This window comes from Maniola hyperantus, chromosome 2 (assembly GCF_902806685.2).
Source record: "Maniola hyperantus chromosome 2, iAphHyp1.2, whole genome shotgun sequence".
Classification (NCBI taxonomy): Eukaryota; Metazoa; Arthropoda; class Insecta; order Lepidoptera; family Nymphalidae; genus Maniola; species Maniola hyperantus.
Genome location: NC_048537.1, coordinates 9,906,092 through 9,926,030, shown reverse-complemented (window position 1 = coordinate 9,926,030; position 19,939 = coordinate 9,906,092). Strand labels below are relative to the sequence as shown.

General features: G+C 35.4%; 2 protein-coding genes across 4 annotated transcripts; one reads left to right on the top strand and one right to left on the bottom strand.

Annotated features, from left to right (window-relative positions):
• Nucleotides 1-530: 530 nt before the first annotated feature.
• scramb1 (scramblase 1) lies at nt 531-11,423 on the bottom strand. Of its 3 annotated transcripts, none has more exons than XM_034982092.2 (6): nt 11,144-11,423; nt 8,698-9,002; nt 5,504-5,769; nt 4,813-5,037; nt 4,007-4,168; nt 531-3,343 (listed from the first exon to the last, which is right to left on the bottom strand). In XM_034982092.2, exons 2-6 carry the CDS (start codon nt 8,996-8,998, stop codon nt 3,284-3,286), a joined length of 1,014 nt encoding a protein of 337 aa, XP_034837983.1. In that variant the 5' UTR covers nt 8,999-9,002; nt 11,144-11,423; the 3' UTR covers nt 531-3,283. The 3 variants fall into 3 exon arrangements, with proteins under 3 accessions (XP_034837983.1, XP_069362399.1, XP_069362406.1); XM_069506298.1 differs by lacking the exon at nt 11,144-11,423 and adding an exon at nt 10,983-11,006; XM_069506305.1 differs by lacking the exons at nt 8,698-9,002; nt 11,144-11,423 and adding an exon at nt 6,895-7,332.
• Nucleotides 11,424-13,540: 2,117 nt separating this feature from the next.
• On the top strand, nt 13,541-15,156 carry Rap2l (Ras-associated protein 2-like). The gene has a single exon (XM_034982170.2). It carries the CDS (start codon nt 13,896-13,898, stop codon nt 14,439-14,441), a length of 546 nt encoding a protein of 181 aa, XP_034838061.1. The 5' UTR covers nt 13,541-13,895; the 3' UTR covers nt 14,442-15,156.
• The last annotated feature ends 4,783 nt before the right edge of the window (nt 15,157-19,939 follow it).

Genomic DNA, 19,939 nt, shown 5'->3' with positions numbered 1-19,939 from the left:
GTGGTCAAGATGTCCTCCTTCTATTCAGGTACCTAGAGTTTGATCCCAGCCAGGCACACTTCTCACTTTTTGGAGTGCATTTTAAGTAATTACTTATCACTTTGCATATAAAATACTCTATATATACATTTTATGCGTTTTAGTGGTGAAGGAAAACATTATGAGGGAACCTGCATGTTCTCCATGTTTTCAAAGGTGTGTGAAATCTGCCAATCTGCACTTGCTCAGTGTTATGGACTATGGCCTTAATCGTTCTCTTTTTGAAAGGTGCTCAGTAATTTATCGGTAAATTAATAACGATGACCTCGTATCTACTGCTGCGACAGTAGTATAGTCTGCGACAGGTCGAGATGGTAATCGGTATCAGGCAGGGGGCGGCGGACGCACGGGGGCTGTGCGGGGCGTTCCCTCCCCAATTGTCATCGACCTGTCGCGTACTATATGTATAAGGTTTTTCACTGGAAATTGGAATAAATCAATTTATTGGTTTAAAAATATAGGAATAAGAATAAAGTAAAACACATGTTAGATAGTAGTAAATTATAAAATATTTATTGTAATAAAATATGCTCATAATAAAACATTGTTTGATAAGAAAAATTTTAACGTAAAGCAAACATAATGAATAATGATACAATTTAAATCTTAAAAATAAGTAATAATACAAAGTAATAAATATTATTGAAAATCTTCATTGGTTTGTTTTGATGCGCTTCATATGGTCAAGAGATTTATTTTTAGATCAGAAGGAAAATACAAACAATACAAAACATTAGGTACACAAAATCATTCAAACATATAGATCTATCTGTAAATAGCAAGTCTACCACGGGCATTCTAAATAAATATTCATAAAAAGCTTTTCAAAATACTTATAGATAAGTTGGCCCTTACAGACTATAACAGGCACCATCTGTAAATATTTATAAAAATTAGTTAAGTCACTATTGATAATATTATAAGTTTAAATGCATTGAGTGCTTTAATATAATATTGTTAAGATGTTAGGAACGCGAAGTTTTTAACATTCTATGTCAAAAAACAATACAATTAGATCAGAGCAGAGGCGAGGCCTGTGTCCATGCGATCAAAGTACGAATAGGAATGACTCCGCCATACTGTAAGGTCTTAAGGGGTTCCGACACGGTCAAGCGGCTTGACGTTAAGCACGTTGTTTTGTATTGCTTGATCAAGCAAACGGCACTTTTCTCATATCTCAAACACTATACGAGGTCGCGTAGCGTCAAGCAAAAATACAAAATCGCATCAATCACCGTAAGCACGTAAGTGCTTGACTCAAGCATCAAGCCAACATTGTAAACAGCTTGGCTCAAAATTCTTGGCTCAGGCAAAATTCTACGAGCTTGACCGTCTCGGAAGCCCATTAGATCTCAGTTGTCTCTATATGATTGAATTCGTGATTATTGACTAGATTTTGAAATACAGACTTGGTTGCATAGAACTAACTAAGTACCTAATAGAACGACTTTTTTCAAGTATATTTTCAAGTGACAGTTGCTATGACTCTCCTCTTCTTTCATTATTATTTCCGATACTTTGATCGCATCAGAAGTCAGAACAGTAGTCCAATCTGAACATAGGGTACTATCACTGCGCATTGTACAAAACAGATCTCAGCCAGGCTTGTTCTTTAGTCTATGAACCTCACTACACCAAATATTAAAAATAATCTTACTATGTCTACGGCGTGAAATGCACTCGATATTAAACGTAGAAGTAGGAAACGTAAGTGACGTTTTAAATGCAACCTTCCGGACGAAGAACACTGAAGGCAGTCGAGGATGATCTGAAAAATCGGTTCTTTTGTTTTTAAAATTAATTTAAACTTATGTTCTATACCTTTACTCAATAATATAATCATCAAAAATTGTACACTAAGTTTTTGTGCATGTTTGAACAAAATGTTATTGTAGTATTTTTTTTTAATTTATGGACTAGCGCTTGGCTGCAATCAGACTCGCGGACAAGACGTGATGATGCAGCCTAAGATGGAACGCGCTTGCCTAGAAGATGCCTTTAGTATGTTCGATTATATTATTATTAGAGAAGACTTGACATCATAAGAATCGTTATACATCTACACATTCCTTTGTTAGAAAATACAGTATGCCAATTCCGTTGTACAGAATCTCTAAACTAAACCAAAATAATACGTCTAAATCTATTGCTATCCCTTTCATAATTTTGCCTGCAGAAAAGGATAGCACTAGATTTAGACCTGTTAATTTAGTTAATTTAGAGATTATGTACAAGAGAATCGGCCCCACTAACAGAAACTTAAGTAACAAACGCAAGTCTAAAAACTTTATAGATTAATGTGTACTTCCTTAGTAAACTATTTCAGCATCATAAGAACTATAGGAGGTACTTAAAATTACATTAAATTCATAATATATGAACACATTCTAGAGGATGTCGGATATAAGAATGAAAAATACTAAATTAAAAGATTGTATCTGTGACTATTAAGTATTTTCGCTTAATTTCATAGAATAGAAATATACAGTAAACAGTATTTATTATATCTATTAATTATATATCATCCTTATAACTATCAAAATGCAAAAAAATATATAAGGCTGTGTAAAGTTTAAAGCTGGTTATATATTCGAAAAATTTGCATAAATCTGATTTTATTAGATAAGTGTAAATAGCATATTGTATATTATAACACTCCAATATAAGACTTATAGTTATAATATAATATCTTAATCCTAAAATGGTAATAATAATATATCGTTACGAGATTCCTAATTTAATGTATATGGTTGTAACAATTTTGTCAGAACATTATGAATAGGATTTTTTTTATTACATATTTACTTAATAATGGTGTTGATTTAGTTGTATATACAAATCTCGACTTCTACTAATTGGCAGGTCTAAAACTAGTGCTGTCCTTTTCCACAGGCCAATGTTGAGAAAATAACTAACACTACCTACGTTTTAGACCTGTGAAGCGATTTGTGTACAAACAAATTAGCACCAATACCAAACGTAAACACTAAACAGTGAAAAAAACATTTTACCGGACGAGTATTTTAGAGCCCAAAATACAAATTTTCTATTATCAAATTTTAGAAAAACTACAGTAAATGTACGTTGCAACCCTTAAGAACAACCATTATTAGAAATTACATTGTTTCGTTCACAAACTAGGCTACCTTAAGAACAACCATTATTAGAAATTACATTGTTTCGTTCACAAACTAGGCTAATGTATAAGTAACATTTTTGTGTTAACATAATCTGTGCGTATGGTTTAAAGCATTCCAGGACCGTCGCTTTCCTTGTTGCCAGATTTCTCGAAGAACATAAAATCCTGTAAGAGAAAAATATTTTCTATGATTCATTTGATATTTTATCATATTAGCTTTGAAAAGTGATTCATAAAGAGAAAACTAGCTTATGCCCACGATTTCATCCGCGTGGACTATATAAATTAACCCCTTTAGGGGTTGAATTTTCAAAAATACTTTTGAAGCAGATGTCTATATGTCACAATAGAATTATATATTTAGATGATAAAAAACAGTGCCTAGCTTAGTTCTTGGGCCCCAAACTAGAATTTCCTGTGCTGTAGAAAGGCAGTCTTTTGCCCGAACATGTGTATTATTTCTCAGAAAAATCTAAACAATATGATCTGTTTAGACTTTAGACAAAGAAACAATAGATACAATTAATAGTAAAGTTTGTTTGTCTGTAACCGATAAACTCCGAAACTACTGAACCGATTTTAATATAATAATAATTCGTTCACGATTAGTAAGTTAGTTTATCCAATACAATAAATAAAATTTAATAAAAAATTTAAATGTCAAACTTATGGGGTGTTTTAGCATCCCACAGGAAAGTAGGTACAGTTACGTATTTAAGTAGATACATTTAATTAAAAGTATATTTAACCAATACTGACTGGCACAGGCTTGTAAGAAAAGGATAAAACTTGTACATAGTAGCAAATAGCTAGTAGGTGAATACTTACAATCAAGAAGCACGCTCCAAGCAGAACTGCCTTTATCCTGACATCCAAGTCCATCGGGAATGTGATCCCGAAATAGTCGGAGTCCGTGAACATCTCCCGGGCGAGCCCCGACCACTGCTTAGTTATTTTGCCCACTTTCGTCTCGCCATCTCTGGAGTATACCTGTAAAAGTGGATTATCATCATCATCATGATCAACCCATCGCCGGCTCACTACAGAGCACGGGTCTCCTCTCAGAGTGAGAAGGGTTTTGGCTATAGTCTACCACGCTGGCCAAGTGCGGATTGACAGACTTCACACACCTTTGAGAACATTATGGAGAACTCTCAGGCATGCAGGTTTCCTCACGATGTTTTCCTTCACCGTTAAAGCAAGTGATATTTTAATTACTTAAAAACGCACATAACTCCGAAAAGTTGGAGGTGCGTGCCCGGGATCGAACCCCCGACCTCCGATTGGAAGGCGGACGTCCTAACCACTAGGCTATCACAGCTTAAGTGGATAATACTTCATACTATTCACTTTTCAAGTTTAATTGGCTCCAATATTAATTAAATTTAGAAATGTATTTTTAGAACAGACTTCCAAAAAGGAGGAGGATCTCAATTCGGCGCGTGGATCTTTAACAAAGTATTTATTTATCCGAGATTTCTGAACCAATTTACAAATTGATTTTTTTTACTCAGTAGAGAAAGTTTGTAAAAATGGTCTTTTCTAAAAAAATCTAAAAAAAATCTGTATTTTCGCATTCTTGATGACACGTCATCAAGCAGATGGTGATCGTATGCCCACGACTCAAAACTTACATTGAACTCAACATCACCGCAGATGGAATACGTGCAGATGGGGCCCTTGATGCGCAGCACCACGTCGCCGGCCGCGTTCTTGATGACGTAGCAGGGCTTGCAGATCGACCACTCCTGCTCGATGCTGCCCACCACGCTGCCGGGCGGCGCCGTCACCTCCATGCTCTGCAGCCAGCATGGACACCAGCACGAGTCGCACGCCAGCGGCCGGTGCAAGTGGATCACCTGCCATCAGACGCGTGCACTACATCATCTGTCTAACGAAAGCTGACAATAATTTTTTAACGTTTTAATTAAAACTGTAACACTAGGGTAAATGTCAATTGCTATTTGTGTAACCTCACGTGGTTTGGATACTAGACTATCTAAATTGTATATTACTAGTTCATGCCCGTGACTTCATGCCCGTGAATAGGTATAGGTTTTTAAAAATCCCAGAAGAAATCTTTGAATTTCCGGGTAAAAAGTAACACATGTCCAATGTCCATCTCTAAGATGCAAGCTCTGTACCAAGTAGATGAGGTCCGCAACTTTATCCGTGTCGATTTAGGTTTTTTTATAATCCTGTGGGAACTTTGATTTTTCAGGACCAAAAGTTTAGTATATTTAGTTTTTGATGAACAAAGAACTTGGTACGCCGCGCCCGTTCCCCCTTGTCTGCGTATGACCTTAAAATAAACATTGGCATTACCTCATTCCTAAAGTTATCCATAATCTTCATGTCGAACGGACGCATGGGGCCGCAACAATTCCGAGTACAACAATCGTTGTCCTCAACAGCGTAGTACACCTTCTGTCCGAGAGCATTCTTCACTGTGTACTTGTTGTTGGTCTCAAATCCCACAAAGGCTTCCAGAAGCTCAACTTTCTGCTTAACGAGCAGCTGATCAATCATAGATAGGTATTCCAAACCTGGAGGACAATTGGTGGGAGCTTGCGGAATAGTCATCCAGCCACCTGGAACAAGATATACAACAAAAACTTATTTATTATCAAGTATTTACATGAAAGCATAATGGGTATGTGACGTCATCGTAATTTCAATCAATGCTTTATAAAGGGCGAATTTGTTATTTTGATGAAAGTGTAAATAGAAGAATAATACAAAGTCAAGGCAACACTGAGGTAGAGTTGATGGAACTTAAGACATTCATTTAAAAATGATTTAAGGTAATTTGAATTTTATCTTTACTACTTAGGTAATGTACATAATGTGGAAACCAAACTCAAAACAAACAACTCGACGCGCGCATTTACACCTGCCTCTTCTTGATTTTGCATCGCACAGATTACATAGTAGAGAATAGAGATAATGTTCAATTCACTTCACTGTGAAGAAGTTTAAAAAAAAGCTTCGCGTCCGTCGCTTCGACAGTCTGCTGCAGTATACCTCGAGTTAGCTGATGCCCGCGACTTCCTCCGCGTAGATTTAGGTTTTGGAAAATCCCGTGGGAACTCTTTCGATTTTCCGGGATAAAAAGTAGTCTATGTCACTCTCCAGGTGACCAGGTCTTTAACTATACCCATGCAAAAATCACGTCAATCCGTTGCACCATTGCGACGTGATTGAAGAACAAACCAACAAACAAACACTTTGGCATTTATAATAATATGGCTAGTGATAATATGGATAGGTAGATTAGGTACTGATTTGCCAGGATATATGAATTCACACAAACCTTCATAAATATTTTACAAAAGATAATTTAATAATGATGATTAGATAAATATGTATTAAACAGCATGTACGCTAAGGTTACTCGAAAATAAAAATGTTACATATTACATTTTTTTAAGTTACATTTAGGGAATAAATTGTCTAAGGATGTGGTTATGTTAAGTTCTGTTAACCAGTTCAAGAATAGATTAGACAAACATTTGGAAAACTCGAAGCACTTCTGATATAGACGCATCAGCGAAAGCTGCTTAGTCTATTAAAAATAATAATAATGTAATACTTTTACAGTTCTTCATTAAATCCCAAATGACACATACAACATATAAAGTGACGATCACAAAACAAACATGTTTTAGTATATTATTCCCTCCACCCCACATTTATAGTCTACAATGTCAGTTAACCTCCTCTCTTCGTCTGATAATAAACTCTCGTATCCACTTAGAGGATTACTAAACAACTTTCTGTAAAATCGCTGAACAGTTCTCTTTACGCTTGCTACCGTCAAAGTATCCAAATAAACGCGTTTGTTTTTTAAACATACAATCTTGGTGCATTCGTTTTTAAAATACTTCCTTAATTTAAAGCTCTCTCTAGCATTCGTATTGACATGATGTAATATTATATCCTCATGCAAAGTATCAAAGTGGCTTTTCGATCCATCTTCGAGGATTTTCATATTTTATTTGAAAACACTTAATAAAACAACACCACTTTTAGTAATGAAATAATAAAATTCATTGTTTCATTGAATTGCAGTAAACAGGGCAGCGATGGATTCACACGAGCTATGTAATGCAATCACTAACATTACTTATCAGAAATAGGTCTTTTAAAATGTACCCTAAGTAAACATCTTTATCTGAGTACATAGAGTCATTAACACTCAATGATACAAGAGCATACTCAATACAATTATAGACCACCTTATTTACTTACCTACTTAAGCATTTATATAATAATCTAAAAAATTGGCCAAGTGTGAGTCGGACTCGAACACGAAAGGTTCCATACACTCATACAAGTAAAGTAAAGTTTTTAAATTTTCATGGTAGCCATTTTGCACTTTTTATTATTTGTTTTATAGGGGCAATTGAAATATTATATACATATTGTGAAAATTTAAACTCTCTACCTATTACGATTTACGAGATACAGCCCGCTGAAACACAGATTAACGGACCGACAGCGAAGGTTTAGTACCTAATAGGGTCCCGTTCACACCCTTCAGGTATGGAACCCTAAAAAGTATTACTGAGGCGACATGTCCTTATTCACTTACTAAGCAAGCTCAAACGATATTAAAACAACGCCTTATTTATATGTTACTGTCATCTATTAGTTGCCTATATAAATATGCAATGTTGTAGCCAGAAAAAATTGGTCAAAAAAAAATTATAGGGTATATCAATACAATCTACTCGTAATAGAGTAACGCATCTATGTAAACCATAGCAGTTCGGATCTATTTAAAGTTCTAAATTGGAATAGGCTGGCCGGCCTATTAGGCTGAAACAATTAGAGGATTTGACCTTCACCTCGTAACTAAGCGTCGGCTGCCCACTTAACACAATCGAATATTAGGCTTGCCGTGTTTCAACCTACGCGTTTTATATTTTGATCCTGTAGGCTACAGCTATTTACTATTACCACCCTAAGGGCGTTTGTGCACCCATCCGTATTCGGTTCGAATCCGTGATTCTTCGAAGTGGCCATCGTACAAATACGTACATTCAATTTGTATTTTTTTCACGGATCCTTAAAATCACCTATTCGTACCGCGATGATATTCAGATGATATATCCACCCCACGCCTCAGACACTTGCCACTAAATTAGACAGTGGCTGAAGGACAATAATTATGCCTTATATTCAAGAACCTGCATAGCCCCAAAGTATAAGAAGAAGGTGCCTAATTTCGCATTGCCCTGCCTAGTTTGTAATAAAAAGTTAATGGAGAAAACTTGAATGCATCGTTTTTGAGCCCAAGACTGACAAATATTTTCAATTATATAAGACTACAATGCAGCGAACGGCATGCAAATCAGATACTGTGACTAATTTTGTTGCCTGACGTTTTAGACTTATTACTAGGTAAAAAGTTATGTTGAATTTGTGAGCATGATAAATTTAATTATGATATTTAATGTTTGTCTTAGCATGACCCTTAAAATGATTTAGCAAGACAGATTAAATGTTTCTCTTACCTGGACCTTGTGGTGCTGGTTGCTGAACAATTGGTGCGGGGTAACCAGGCTGGGGATGTGGGTAGCCAGATTGAGGTTGTGGGTAGCCAGGGGCAAATCCTGGTTGGAATCCGGGCTGGAATCCAGAGTGCATGCCAGGTAATGGCTGAGCTCCTGGCGGAAGCATTGGACCGGGTGGACCTGGGTAGCCTCCTTGCGCATGCATTGGATAACTTTCACTCTTTTTGGTTTCCTCCTCTGGAGGTCCGTAACCTTGACTTGCGGGGAAGTTCGGACTATATGGTGTAGGTTTGTGTGACATTTTTCTGAAACATTATTATAATCATTCTTAGTAGAAACATTCTTAGTAGAAGCACTGGTCTCCCCGATGACAAAATAATACAACTTAACCAGAAGTGGAATTCCATTACACTTACAATGTGACATATTGAAGAGTTAGCTATTTTCGCGGAAAAGACACTGGAGACAAATTTCACACATGTTTTTAGGTACATTTTTAGGGTTCCGTACCTCAAGAGGAAAAACGGAACCCTTATAGGATCACTTTGTTGTCTGTCTGTCGAGAAACTTACAGGGTACTTCCCGTTGACCTAGAATCATGAAATTTGGCAGGTAGGTAGGTCTTATAGCTGACATTGGGGGAAAAATCTGAAAACCGTGAATTTGTGGTTATATCACACCAAAAAAACTAAATTGTGGTCATAAACTAATAATTAGTATTTTCCATTTTCAAAGTAAGATAACTATATCAAGTGGGGAATCATATGAAAGGTCTTCACCTTTATATTCTAAAACAGATTTTTATTTATTTATATGCATCATAGTTTTTGAATTATCGTGCAAAATGTACAAAAAAATTCGACTGTATTACGGAACCCTCGTTGCACGAGCCTGACTCGCACTTGGCCGGTTTATTTTTATTAGGTTAAAAGTATAAGTATATTGATCTTAGTGTAAAGATCTTGCACAGAACTTATAAATTTCACAATAACTATACAATTATACATATTATATAGTCAGCGACAAGTCAAGATGGCAATCAGGGTATGAGGGGGGGAGGGACGCCCCTCACGTCACCGGGTTAGCATGGGGTCTGTCGGGTGTGCAGGGCGTTCTCTCCCCGATTGCCATTTCAACCTGTTGCACACTATAGCTGTTACTGACTTTTATAAATTATTCTAGAGTAAATAATCAAAGGTTACTGTTTAGTTTGTATTATGGCTGACTCACTAGCGTTGCAGACTATGGAAAGCAATGATTCCGTAAGATTCCACATAAAAACCCACACAATATAGATAAAAACGAATTTTGACGAAACATTGTAATAAACTATTGTTATCTAGGAGCTTGAATTTAAAAATAATAATAAGTATTTAAATATATAATCCATACTTGTACTTATTTTATTTATTTATTTTTATTTTTCATGTACCAAAATTGTTGTTACATAGGTAGTAGTAATAAATTAAGTTACATTGGAAATGCTTATCTCTAAATAGAGATTTCTTCCAGCTTTCCATTCAAGGTTGTGACTTGTGAGTAAGGTGTACTTACTTGTAAGTACTTATCTATACTTAATATTATAAAGAGTTGTGTGTTTGTATGCAAAGGTAATCTCTGTAACTAATGATCCAATTGTTAAAATTCTTTAACAGATGGTAAGTAACTTTATCCCAGACTGCTTTAGACTTTTAAATTATATCACACTGAAGTCATGGGCAAAAATAGGTCAATATTGTATATCTTGAAAATTGTAAAATCACTGTTATTTGAATCTCACAAATTATCTAAATAAATAATTATAAACTACTGATGCTCCCAACTATCTGAATGAATATATAAGGGTTTATAATCCCATGAAAACTCTTTGATTTTCCAAGATAAAAAGTAGCCTAGTTTTAATTCAAGGTATAAGCTTCCATACCAAATTTGTTCAAACATTGTGGCATGAAGGAGTAGCAATACATCCAGACATTCACATTTAAGCATATTATTATTAGGATCATGGTTTGAAAGGAATAATTTAACTTAACAAATTGTAATACCCATTCTGCCATTGCTGGCAACTCAATTCACATCGAACCTTTTTTTCCTGGGGAAATGTTTAATGTTCCATGATTCAAAAACATAGCACTTTCATGTAACATTCAAATCCTCATATCACCTCTTAAGTTATTAGGCTTGATTCGAAGATTTCCTAAATAGTCAGTTAAGTTCGTGGGACCTACTTACGTAACTAGATTTACTAAAATTAGTTGCTGCTCAAGTTATTGGAACATAATTACCTACATTGGGTAGGTACTGAATTATTTCACACTTGAATACAACGCCCCACTAGTTATGGCATTTTCTAGCTTACGTGTAAATAATTATGGATGCAAATCTTTCTCAATTTTGTCACCACATCAAAAGATTTATCAATACAATAATAGTAGGTAACACTTACCACTAAAAATATACTGAAGGTGAAGGATATACTATTTCGCCGGTACTTAAGTAGGTATAGAAAGTGTCTGTACACAACTGCTTTGAAATCTTCGCGTATATCCAGCAATATGCTTATTCAAAAGATTGAAACGCGATTGTTAACTTTAGTGATTGTGAATAATTACCTACAGTAATAGAAAACTTAAAATTCTAAAAATGTCTTGTCTGTCCACGATCGACCCAATGACGTAAATAAAATAAAATGTAAAAAACCGGTCAAGTGCGAGCCTGAACACGCTAGGTAGGGTTCCGTAGCTTAGCGAACAAGTAGGTAGCTAAAAATTTTGACGGTCATTATGGTTCTATGAAATTTTTATAGGGCCATCTCGTAAACTCTGTTAATCAAAAAAATATACTGTAAATTGGTCCAGAAAGTTTGGACAAATACCTACAGACCGAATTGAAAACCACCTCCTTTTTGGAAGTCGGTTAAAAAGCAGAGAGAGAGTAGGTAATAGCTGTTGAAGGATCGGGATCATTCATGCCTTTTCATACAAAGTGTGACCGAATTTCATTTCTGATTTCACACAATTCAATGCAAAGTGAGAGGGGCCTCTAAGTGGCTTCTAAGCGTTAGACTATACATGGGCCTAAGTAAGAGGTGCCTACGGAACCCTACAAAGGATTGAATTTAATGATTTTTTCTGTAAGCAGTCTGGCTTCTAGGCCTTTGAGAACAAAATATATGACAATAATAATTTATTATTGTATTAATACTAGTTAAAATATAATAGTAATTTAAATTTTTAAACACCCAAAAATTATACTAAACGGTGTTCTTCCTTGCAGGCCGTGTTGATTTTACGATACTGTTTAGGTCTGGAATTTGAGACAAAACCATTAGAATCCAGAGCCAAAAAACTTGCTTAAAAAAAGAAAAGTTTTCGTTTAGTAATTAGTTTGAAATAGATTATTTTTAGTTTATGTACATAGTTATGTCATTTACAACAATTGAGATAAAATTAATTACCTATATTTTATGAATTGTATCAAGTAGAAACAGGAAGACTTTTTCTTGGGTTCTACCAAACATTAACTAGCGACAAGTGACAGTCACATTTCATTTTATGATATATTTATTTTCTGAACGGATTTCAATGTAGACAACCTAGAAATTTAAGTTATTTCCGGTACAATGTTGCTACTCTTTAAATTTACCCTTTATTTAAGATCTTTTGAATATGTAGTTAATTTTTTAATAAAATAAAGCACAATTATTTATTTTCTTTAATTTAAAATTAAAGTTGATGTTATCTGCAACATTTGTTTTCTTAAAAACTTTAAGGCAAGTACTATATTAACCTAGTAAGTAATAGTACCTTATTTATTGAAATCAAGATAAAATCTTAAGCCTTATAAGTAATCTATAGTTATATTATAATATAAAAGGATAAGTTGACTGAAGATAATTAACGATGTGGCCCTACCGCGGTTGTTTGACAGCTACAATGTCACGATCGCAATCATCTCTGATTGGTTAATGCTCGCTCACTATTGGCCACAATGCATTGTTGCAACAAGAATCGCACAAATGCAGCCAATCAGAACAATTGAGATTGTAATAATGATTGATGTAGGTTTTAGACAATCGCCCTACAGAGCTCAAGCTCAATCAGACGAATCAAGCAAAATAGCTATTATGACAAGAAAGGATTTAAGAAAATTCAAACCCGGAGGTGAAAATAGGGGTTTCAAATATTTGTAAAGTGGTGATAATAAAAAGAATACCCGGCTGAGCTTGTTGTGGGCTCTTCTCAGACCTGGGCGCGTTTGGAACCCTCATAGCTTTAGTTTTAAGTTTGCGTAATAATTATCACCACTATAAATCTTACAAATCCAACATCTGACCATCAAAAAGAGTAATTAATTATTACCTATTTTGAATAAATCATTTGACTTTGACTTTGTAGTCAACGCGGATGAAGTTACGGGAAAAAAGAATACCCGGCTGAGTTTATTGTGGGCTTTTCTCAGACCTGGGCGCCTTTGGAACCCTCGTAGCTTTAGTTTTAAGTTTGCGTAATAATAAATTATCACCACTATATCTTACAAATCCAACATCTGACCATCAAAAAGAGTAATTAATTATTAGGTAGGTACCTATTTTGAATAAATCATTTGACTTTGACTTTGTAGTCCACGCGGATGAAGTTACGGGAATCAATTAGTGATATTATAAATGTGAAAGTTTGAATGTTTGTTACTATAATGTTGTGTAAACAAGCTCAAAAAAATGTTTGTTTTCCATTGTAGTTAGGTTTTTGTAGTTTGTACTTTTTGTTGTTTTTGTTATTTGAGGTATTAGATAATTTTGTGTTTGCAACACTAGCATCCGGTGAACGAAACTCCCATTCTCCAATCAAACTATTGCAATAGAGTGCATTGACCAACCAGTGCTGGTGGTGCCAATTCCAGGCTCCAGCAAAGAGCGAGTCAGTTGAATAGATGTTGCTTCCGCGTTAAAAACTATCGAGTGTAAAAGTGAATAGAAGAGCCCCGCGATGCAATCAAAGTTGTTTTACCACTCATCTAACTAAAATGGCGTCGCTGTTTATCATTTAGTTATCTTTTCTTTATGTGGACGTCCCTCAGTGATCGCATCCGAGTGAGTCATAAACCAACATAGCAATGACATTTTTATAGCACAAAGTGAGAATACGTTTCCGAAACGTTTATAGAAGACTGGCAAGTGTGATTTCAACAGCACAATAATGCGCGAATTCAAAGTGGTGGTGCTGGGCTCGGGTGGGGTCGGGAAGAGTGCTCTGACAGTGCAGTTTGTGTCCGGATGTTTTATGGAAAAATATGACCCCACCATAGAAGATTTCTATAGGAAAGAAATAGAAGTGGATAATTCCCCATGTGTATTAGAAATATTGGATACTGCCGGCACAGAACAATTTGCGTCTATGCGGGATTTGTATATAAAGAATGGCCAAGGCTTCGTAGTCGTATATTCATTAACGAACCATCAAACGTTCCAAGACATCAAGCCTATGAAGGAATTGATAACGCGCGTGAAGGGGTCGGAGCGCGTGCCCATCTTGCTGGTGGGCAACAAGGCCGACCTGGAGCACCAGCGCGAGGTGTCGCAGGCGGAGGGCTCGGCGCTCGCGCAGATGTGGGGCTGCCCCTTCGTGGAGGCCTCGGCCAAGAGCCGCACCAACGTCAACGAAATGTTCGCGGAAATCGTGCGCGAAATGAACGTTAGTCCTGAGAAGGAAAAGAAAACTTATTGTTGTTGTACAGTGCTTTAATGTTTAGTGTAATGTGGCATTTATTTCTCGTAAGACTGCAAGGGCGAGGCGGGAGTGACCCCCTCGGCCGAGGCCGCCGCTCCGGCGGGCCGGGCGCGCCGGCCGCGACGCCGGACCCTCGGCGGTCGCACGCGCGTCATATCACGTTGTTAATATCTTTGATACATACCATTGTCCAATCGAGGTGCTTTATCTTATATTTTCATACTTTAGTACTGGTAGATACTCCCGCAGTAACAGTTATTACAGAATAAACAAACATCATTTCAATTTGGAACATATTATCTTTAGCTTTGTGTAAAGATCGTGATTAAGTTAACTTCAGTCTCGGAAGTCGATGATGAGTCGAAAGCTGTATCAAGTTTTATATCGACAGTAACATATATAATGTAAAGTAATATTAGTAAACTTTGTATATAATTTCATGAGATTAATGTTGTGGAAGGACAAGGACGGTTTTAGAGAATAAAAAGCCATCCAAATATGCAATAATCTTATATGATTGTGTAGAGTGAAGTGCGATGAGTAAGAGTTTACACCTAAGTCATGCAGATTGTGTTTTATTGTGTAAATTATGTTTATATATGAGAATCAGTAATCAAGGAAATACAGACAAAGAATTGTCAGTTGCGTGATTGTGTTTTAAAGTCTACCAGGATTTGTGATAATACATATAACAAAGTATCTATAATAAAAGTTTTAAGTGGGAGATTAACAGGAAGTTTTATTCATCAGAAACCAAGGTAACCACAGATTTACATTACATACATTAAACACTTGCAGTGTCATAAATAGGACTTGTTTCCCTTTGTACCACAACCTTTTAGCCTAAATTGGAAATTGCATACATTTCATATTTAGCTAGATTTAGGATTATAATGCTGGTACAAACAAACAAGTTTTATTTATAAGACCATAAGTTTTTGTAGAGTACTTACTTGAAAATGTTGGCTTTGCTTATTTTTAGTAGTTTAGGTTTATTGTGCCTGATTCTGCTGTACCTACTCAATCTCAAACGTAAATTGACTGACATATTTTAGACATGTCATTTTAGTTAAGAGATTGTGTACATCAGAATTAGGCACATTGTAGTTTTGAAAGTTTTGAAATGGATTTTGTTTACTTTTTTTTATCAGTTTCAAAAAAAGCAGTAGTTTCACAATCAAATGGTATTTTTATGAGTTATTCATAATCTTGCTGACATCCCATACAAATACCTCCTGATAACAGTTGGTTGCAACATTAATTGTTTTCCAATGTAAATAGTGCTTTTAAATTCATTGAAAATATATTAAAAATATATTTCTAGCTAAGACATCACAATACTATGGTGAAAACTTTTCCCTTTGTTAGTTCGGACATTATGTTTTGTTAATCTGATGATGTGTGACTATTAGATCCATACTTCCATACCAATATTATAAAATGCGAAAGTGTGTCTGTCTGTCTGCTACCCTTTCACTGCCCATCTGTTCAATCGATTTTGGTGAAATTTGGTACAGCAATATCTTGCATCCTGGGGAAGGACAAAGCTACTTTTTATCCCAGAAAATTGTTCCCACAGGATTTTTAAAAACTAAATCTACGCGGACAAAGTCGCGGGCATCATCTAGGATGTAAGCTATCTCTATACCAAATTTCGTCAAAATCGGTTGAACGGTTGAGCCGTGAAAAGCTAGCAGGCAGACAGACAGACACACTGTCGCATTTATAATATTAGTATGGATTCAATGGTTAGGAATTGGTGAGAGATGAGAGTTGGTCAAATTGATAGATTGAAAAGTGCATACTTAGCTAAATCTTTATCCATAAAAACAGTTTCTATTATCTAATTTTTTGTTATAATTAGTTAACTGTTTGTTTAGCGAGCTGTTGCAATGATATGTATATAAAATAGTACAGTGTGACTGACTGACTGACAGAAAAAAGACTATGTTATGCTCGCAACTTCATCTGCATGGACTCCACAAATTTCAAACACCTATTTTACCCCCTAAGGGGATGAATTTTCAAAAATCCTCTCTTAGCGGATGCCTACGTCATAATAGCTATCTGCATGCCAAATTTCAGCCCGATCTGTCCAGTAGTTTAAGCTGTGCGTTGATAGATCAGTCAGTCAGTCACCTTTTCCTTTTATATATTTAAATTAAGATAATATGTTTATAACCTAGACCTGCACTAAGAAAGGATTTTGTAAATTTATAACAGAATCGTTAGGAAACTTAAATCCACATAGGAATCAGCTAGTATTATAATAAAGAAGGAGAAACTGACTGATTGATACATATATCAAAGTATCACTCACATACAGCGGACAGTTATGTTTAAGGCTAAGATCTATAGAGCACACTTTGACTTTGCTTAGACTTAGACACTGTTAAAAAAGGACAGCGTTATATTGATGGTATAAGTCTGTTTTGTTTTAACTGAAACTTAAGTCTTAGCAAAGTCACAAAGTTGTATAGGTCTCAGCCTGAGTGAAGAAAAAACCGAAGACAATAAGACATTAAGTACATAATATCAATGTTCAAATTGCTAGGCTAAACGTAGATACCCACTAAAAAGGATTTATAGAAATTTTACCAAAACATAGCCAGGACGAGGCAGCTACTAAGTAGTAAGTACTACAAACAAACAATGTGGCTAATACCTCTAAACTAAATTAACAGGTCTATATAGTAAATATATATATTGCTATCTCGTTCATAATGCTTCCTCCAGAAAAGGATAGCACTGCCAATTTAGTTTAGACCTGCCAATTTAGTTTAGTTTAAAGTTGTGTATACAAAACACATACAAAAGTAATTAGCCACAATATCCTTGTATCATATTTTTTTCTTAAGTATAGTTTTGATATTATTATGTGAAGGAAATTCCATAAACCTAACAGGGAAAACATTGATGGTTAAATATATGTATACATATAAGTCATATTACTTTCCATCTTCTTACAAACCCATGATTTCAAAATACTTACTCACTTACTTAATATTACATTATCATCAACAGAATTCATTCATAATAAAAATTGTGATTCATCAAAAATTTGTTGAATTTACATAATACATTAATTTACATAAATAAACAGCTATAGGCAATACTAATAGTACCTACTAATCTTCCATACTATACTATAATATAATAAATGCGAAAGTGTGTCTGTAACTCTGTATGTCCATCTGTCTGTCTGCTAGCATTTCACTGCCCATCTGTTTAACCGATTTTGGCGAAACTTGGTATATACCTACAATTACATAATTATATATATATCTACACTAATATTATAAAGAGGAAAACTTTGTTTGTTTGTTTGTTTGTTTGTTTGTTTGTTTGTTTGTTTGTTTGTTTGTTTGTACTGAATAGGCTCAAAAACTACTGGACCGATTTTAAAAATTCTTTCACCATTCGAAAGCTACATTATCCACGAGTAACATAGGCTATATTTTATTTTGGAAAAAAATAGGGTTCCGTAAGATATTTGGGTTTTTCGGACACAAGGTGTAAAAAATCAACCAGAAAAGTTACTTATTTTGCGTACGCTGCCTAAACTATAAAAGATAGAACCATAAAATGTTCTAATTAATTGTAGATCTTATAAATATCTACAAAAAAGTCCGCGACACACTATACCCATCTATGTCGAGTGAGGCACAGCAACCATTTTTTTATTTAAAAATCTTGAATTTTTTTTGGACTACATTTAAACGCGTTTATTTTACTCATGCTATTAATCCTTATCAAAATAAATGATTTCATCACTAAGAACAGTTTATGGAGATAATATTTGGTCTTTGAATGATTAAAATTGGACGTTTGGTTTTGAAGTTATGGCGAAATTAAAATATTACGATTTCTGCTGCACGGCCCGTTGTATTATATAAAGAGGTAATGTCGTTAAGTTTGTTTGTAGGGGGTAATCTTTAGAACTACTGAACCGATTTTAAAAATTCTTTCACCAGTAGAAAGCTACATTATTCCTGAGTGACATAGGCTATACGGGATCTTTAAAAACCTAAATCTACGCGGGCGAAGCCGCGGGGATCAGCTATATTATATAAAGAGGTAATGTCGTTAAGTTTGTTTGTAGGGGGTAATCTTTAGAACTACTGAACCGATTTTAAAAATTCTTTCACCAGTAGAAAGCTACATTATTCCTGAGTGACATAGGCTATACGGGATCTTTAAAAACCTAAATCTACGCGGGCGAAGCCGCGGGGATCAGCTAGTTTATCATATAGCTATAGCTTTAGGACGAAACCAGGGCAGGTCAACTAGTGTTTACTAAAAATATCTAATTAATGTTACTAGTTAACTTTTGTAAGAAACTGTTAGTTTAAAGTTCCCCATTTCCCCAATGCAAAAAACCGGTCAAGTGCGGGTCGGACTCGCATTCGAAGGGTTTTGTATCTGTACCATTGATACAAGATATCACAGTATGTACCTACTTTTTAATTTTTTAAAATTTGTATGTTGGCCATTTTGAAATTCGCTATCTTAGTTTTTTATTATATTTTGTTAACTATAGCAACAGTAGAAACACACTGAAAATTTCAACTCTATACCATCCAACATGAGTTACAGTCTGCTGATAGACACCCAGACTGACGGACAGCGGAGGCTGGTAATAGGGTCCCGTATTGGCACCCTTCATGTACGGAACCTTAAAAATTAACGTATCTTTATCTAAAATCTCTTTTGTATTTAAATCACGTCTGTTGGGTCGGACTCAATACTTTTCGTGAAAATAACGGCATTCTTTCCGTATAAAGTAAAAGCCACTTGCTACCTCTACCTACACCTACCACTCTGATTGAAGCCTTGAAGGGCATGGAAATTCTTATTTTAGAAAATAAATAAATAAAGCCTTTATTGCTGAATTTACATTTAACAATTGTAGGCCTCCAGGTTTTTCCATATATACTCGAATGAGTCTGTTTTGTGCTTCTCTTGTCCATAGTGATCCCGCTGTCTGCTTTCTATAGTCTACCCAGCGATTCCTTTGTCTACACCAGGGGCCCTGGTGTAGACTCTACACCTTTTCAGCTTTGAGCCATCCCTAACTTCCATTCTGTCTTAGCTTTGGTCCACTTCTTTGAGTTCTCTCGAAGCATGTTTACAGTCCATCTCCATTCCAGTATTTTGGTTAGGATGACTACATCTTCGAGTTTGGTGATTCTTCTGAGATCTTTGCATCTCTTCCTGTCCTTGCTGGTCCTTTCTGATTTTAGAAAATACCAATACGTAAACAAACCTTTTCCGTGCAAATTCAATCACGTTGCAAAGGATCGACGGTTTTTTGCACAGATAGTAACTTAGGTTTTTATTCCGGAAAATCAAAGAGTTCTCAAGGGATTTTTAATAAACTAAGTAGGTACTTAAATCCACTTGAACGAAGTCGCGGGTATCAGCTAGTTACTTAATTTATAAATGCGAAAATGTGTCCGTCTGCCAGTTTTTCACGGCCCTCATTTTAATCGATTTTGATAAAGAGCTTGCTA